At 36.9% G+C, this 4950-nt stretch overlaps 1 protein-coding gene across 10 annotated transcripts in view; it reads right to left on the bottom strand.

Annotated features, from left to right (window-relative positions):
- Positions 1 to 132: 132 nt before the first annotated feature.
- Positions 133 to 4950, bottom strand: part of USP37 (ubiquitin specific peptidase 37) — a 90618-nt gene continuing 85800 nt past the window's right edge. For all 10 annotated transcript variants that reach the window (XM_067740599.1, XM_067740600.1, XM_067740591.1 and 7 more), the window contains one exon: positions 133 to 4703. In XM_067740599.1, the coding sequence (XP_067596700.1) occupies positions 4616 to 4703 (88 nt within the window). In that variant the 3' untranslated portion in view covers positions 133 to 4615. The remainder of the gene's footprint in view (positions 4704 to 4950) is intronic.

The raw sequence follows: 4950 nt of genomic DNA, 5'->3' as shown, positions 1-4950 counted from the left end.
TCCCTTTAAGGTGTAACAGTGCGCTTGAAAGTCCAAGTCAGAAGGCCAACAGAAGGTGATTTCCACAACTTCAACAACTGGTTAAGTGTCTGCAAGAATATGTCCTTTTCAGAAATAACAGTTGAACCAACACAAGGTTAATAAAGGCTTTAATTTCACACACAAAAAACTCTATGCATAATTTAAAAAGGAAACAAAAACCGTACAGGGTACAGAGGAACAGTTCTGCTAAAACACAGATAAAGTGCCGCTCCATACAAAACAACATAAAGAATCAGAATCAAAAGTCACTCTGAACACAAAGAAAGAAAATCACCTCACAAATAATGTGGCCAAAGCTGCCAGCAAACCTAGTAGTGGCTCAACTAGGCAAAGTGTAGGAAGCTTACTTCTGTTCTCCTCTCCGTAGCATAAATAAACAACACTGACAATAGGCCAGAGAAGATGGGGATGGAAGGAAAAGACAGGGAGGGAAACCTAAAGACGAGAGGTGTGTACAACCACTGTGTCTCACTCTTCCACCCATTCTGTTCTTGAAACAGACCACTTCAGATGACTGCTCTTCTGTTTTGGCATTGGACCTAACGAACTCCAGTCCTGATGCAGACCCTCATCCACTCTATTCTGACACCAGTGGACACGTCTCTACTTCAAACCTCTGCACTTTAAGTCCAAATTACTGAAATCAACTGCTTGTATTCATACTGGCACATTTTTTATTAAAAACTTCAAAACCTCAGACACTTAGTACACATGGAAAGGAAAACACTAATTGTGTGTAAATATGATACAACAAAAGAGACTGCCTGAAGTTTAGTAATCAAAGCATGCCATAAAGAAGTCAGTGGTCGTGGTGAGACACCGCAAAAGAAACCTGTCACGAAACTCTCAAGGCCTAACAAACTATAGTTTTCCAATAAAATAAATATATATCTTTTTTCAGATGTTAATAAGACATTGATAGAGACAAAATTAGAATTTTGAAGTAATGCACTAGAAAGATGTTAGAGGGCAGAAATCTGTTTAGTTTTTGTACACACTTAAAGAGTATTACTCGGTGTAAAGCAAGATGGGGAGGAGGAAAAAGATGTTTCTGTTTTGGGGGGGGACACTTTTATGTGACTTGCATCTAGTACTGGGTGTTGATTTTTCTAAAAATCTCCAGGTATACACAAGATCCACATGTACTTGGAGATCCAGCTCTGTTTCCCTGATTTAAAACAAAAGGGCAAAAATGGCTGGATGACTAAGAGCATCCACTGCAGTCGATTTAGACAGAGAAGAAAGAGGAAAAAGGGTAATATTTTTATTTGTTTTAATATTATCTCTGTTCAGTAGATCACAAATGAGTTTACAAACTACCTTTTTCTCCTGTATGTTTTCAACGCCCATGCTCTCTCTACACTCAGAATGCTCCACTACATATGAGATACTGCCAAGAATCTCTTTAATTTAGGTGTTTCCGAATAATTTTCATTATACAACTAGCTATACATGTGTAGAGCTATATTTATAGAGTTACATAATGGTAACTGCAATATGGAAGAATAGGTAAATTCATGAATTCACTTGCTGAGGTTTTAATTCTTAAAGTTTCTCTTTTAGAAGAATTTTACACTTGATCAAGGAGAGAAATAAAGAAATATCTAGTCTAGTATTTGCCTCCCAGAGTTAATAAACTGATCTTTAAGTATCACTGCATACTTCTTAAAATGTAAACACATTTACATTTGTTATTGAGCCATTAAGTTAGGCCTGAAATTAACAGACCATGGCAAGTAAACAAGTAGCTCTTGGAATCAAAATATAAATAGAAGAATAATTCATGGACTTGCTTCTTATTCTATCCTGCTGAAACAGAACTTCTGAGTCTGTACACATAAATATATTCCCTACAAAACAGAATCTATCTCCTTATAGGCCTAAATTATAGTAAGGGCTTCTAAAGTGATAGCAGCACCTGGCACATGCAACTTTCCAATCCTCTGTAATAATATTAGGTGATAATAATCAACAAGTTTTAGTTTAGCTTTCCCTTCCAAAAAATTCCAATTAAGATCAGTTGTGTGTAGAACTAAGAACTGTCAAGTTCCAATTCAAAGTCATTTAAAGTAACATATTTGGTATTTTCAATAGGAATATTAGTTATTGTGCAAGCTGCCTGGAACTGAAGCTCTCTGTCCCTATCTAACTTGTCCCTTTCAGGCACCAACATGCCAAATGCCCCATTCCCCAATTCTGAGCAAACTGCACAAAAAATATTATCTACTTGTAATTTTTAAATATATACAGTCAGCTGAAAAAAACAACAAACTCCATCAACATGGTCCAGCTGAACTCTCCATGTATAGTCATTAATCCTTCACTGAACCAAAATGAGAAAGTAACTCTGTAGTGAAAGGGGTAATAGTTGAAGGAGTGAAGGGAGAGAGGAAGGCTGACCAGGCCAAAACAATGGACAGACATCAAGGAAATTTCAAGTCCCAAACTTGCAAGTATATGAGCAGTGACATAATTCATCTACTTTTTTCAACTAATAATTCCTGCCTAAGACATGAAGAGCAAATCAAATTAGGTTCAAGCCAAGTGTACTTCTAAACCATACACACACACAAGCTATGAAAAGCAAGTCAAACGAGGGTACTTCATGGGCAACCTAGGCTTATGGCATTACATCTATTTGTTTAAATGCCCTAAATGCACCCACTCATGTCAAATCATCCCAATCATTTTTAACAGCATCTCTCAAAAGCTCTCAAATACAGACACAGAGAAGTAATAAACAGCTAAAGAATTTGATTATCACTTCACTCACATATGAGAAAACCAGTTATTTCCAAGAAAAAAATAAAATGGCTCCCCAGTGGAAATAAACAAAAATTTTAAAGCTAGTTTTTTAAACAAGTATTTTCCTCTGCTCTATACTACTCCTGCATATCCTACCACCGTACCACTTTGGAAGGTTCACTACCTTAACAGGTAGGTAAATGGTAGGAGACAAAGCTTTTATCAGTAGTTAAGCAAAAGTGCTGGGGCCATTTACAATTCAAAGATTCAATATTTTAGAATAGGTTACTATGTCAGAACACATCCAAGTTTCAAGAGTAGGGCTGGAGCTCTCTTAAGGCAATCTTCCAGAAAAAATGTTACATCTTCTGTGATGTTGGACTTAAAAATGAAAGAAAATGTTGAAGGTTTCATTTTGCTATACTTAACTCTGTGTGATCCTAATGATTCCAGGGCTCACAAAATTATTTTAGGAACAAAATTCTACTCTCAAACTCATTCTTTATATGGTTTCACAAGCTGCTTAACCAAGCTGGTTATGTCAGCTGAGTGACTAACATAGCACTTAATGTTGAGCCCATTTAACCTCAACTCAAAGCACCTAAAAAGTAAGATAATTATGCACCTTTGTTATTTGTTAGTTCTTGGAATTACTTAAACCAATCATATTTTAATTCTCATCCTGTTTTAAGGGCAAAGCCAGACAGCAAATGGTTATATGTTTAAGCTTTATCCTATAGCTCATGTGCTTAATTTCACCCTTGAAGCAGGGCTTTCAGCTTTAGTGGTCCAGAGTTTCAGCTTTAACACAAGAATACTCCTCCTGACCTCACTATGTATGGGAGACAGAGATGCTAGCATTCTTCATATTCTCTAGGTAATCTTGTAGGGGAGTCCCAATTGGGACAACATCACTTTCCTACCTCTTAAAGTTTTGGCTGCAGTCTGTTAGGGTAATGCTTGCTCCATGGAAGAATGACACAGAAGAAAAATAAAGGATTCTATCTTCACCATGGTAATAATATAGATGATATACAATGAAAATACTGTGTGAAGGAATCTCTTTAAAGAAAATACAAAGTGTACAATGAATACCAAATGTGGGAACATAACACATTCCAAAGCACCAACAATCCATTTCTTGGGACTGCATGTAAACAGCAAAAGCATTACGAATCCATGAAATAATTTTTTTAAAAAAGCTCCTCAAGTCAGGTGGCAGAAATGTCCCTCCTTTGTCAGGAGGACAAACTGTCATTAGTGTAACATGGAGAGCTGGCTTTCCAGTGAACTTTACTAATAGGAAACACACATGAAAGATTACAGACGTGAGTGAAACTACTCAAGGAACATAAAAGCTAAATGCCAAATGATATGTATATCTTCACACATTTTTCAGGTGAATGGACTCTTTGACAACTTCATTTAGTCTCCAAACTGCTGTGCTATTAATTCTGACCAGGCATACTCTGGTGGGCTATCCTAACTCTTTAAGGCTCCATTCATTCCACATATATGTGTGTGTATGTGTGTGTGTGTATGTACATATATATATATTTACAACATGTATTCCTAAGACAAAAGGAAGTGCCACTCTTGTAGGAGAAAAAAAGGATAATCAGCTACAGATGTGAGACCAAAGTTTCCATAAAACAATTAATATGGAGCGTTCCGCAGAATTGCAATTTTCGTCTTTTGGTTTGGCCCTGAGCTGTTTGTTGCTCCCGCATCAAGTAGAGTTCTAAATTCTCCTCGGGCAGAGGAAAGAGAAGTGGGTGGCAGTAGGAGAGAATATGCAGTGCACACTGCCAACCCAGGAGTTTGTTCCTCATGAAGCCTGACGAGTGGTCTTTCCCACTTCCATGCTAAGTGCCTGAGAGGTCTTTTCTGTTTCCAGCAGCTCATCAAAGATCTCCCTTAAAATAAAACAAATAAAAAGTTAAACAGGAAATTCAGTGAACAGAGACAGAGGATAGACAGAAAATAAACATTGATAAAGGCTGCATAATCCCATGATGCCTAAATTTTATTAAATAAGCAGCTCATTCATTTTATTACCATCTTAACCCCATGTGCCAATTCTTAAAAATACTTAGGGGGGAATGGCAATAGCTAGCTTTGATAGAAATGCTATGTAGTTCCTATCCATATAACTCAGATCTG

The sequence above is a fragment of the Pseudorca crassidens genome, chromosome 6 (genome assembly GCF_039906515.1).
Source record: "Pseudorca crassidens isolate mPseCra1 chromosome 6, mPseCra1.hap1, whole genome shotgun sequence".
Classification (NCBI taxonomy): Eukaryota; Metazoa; Chordata; class Mammalia; order Artiodactyla; family Delphinidae; genus Pseudorca; species Pseudorca crassidens.
Note: the sequence above shows the minus strand (reverse complement) of the source record. Positions and strands in the feature narration are given on the sequence as shown.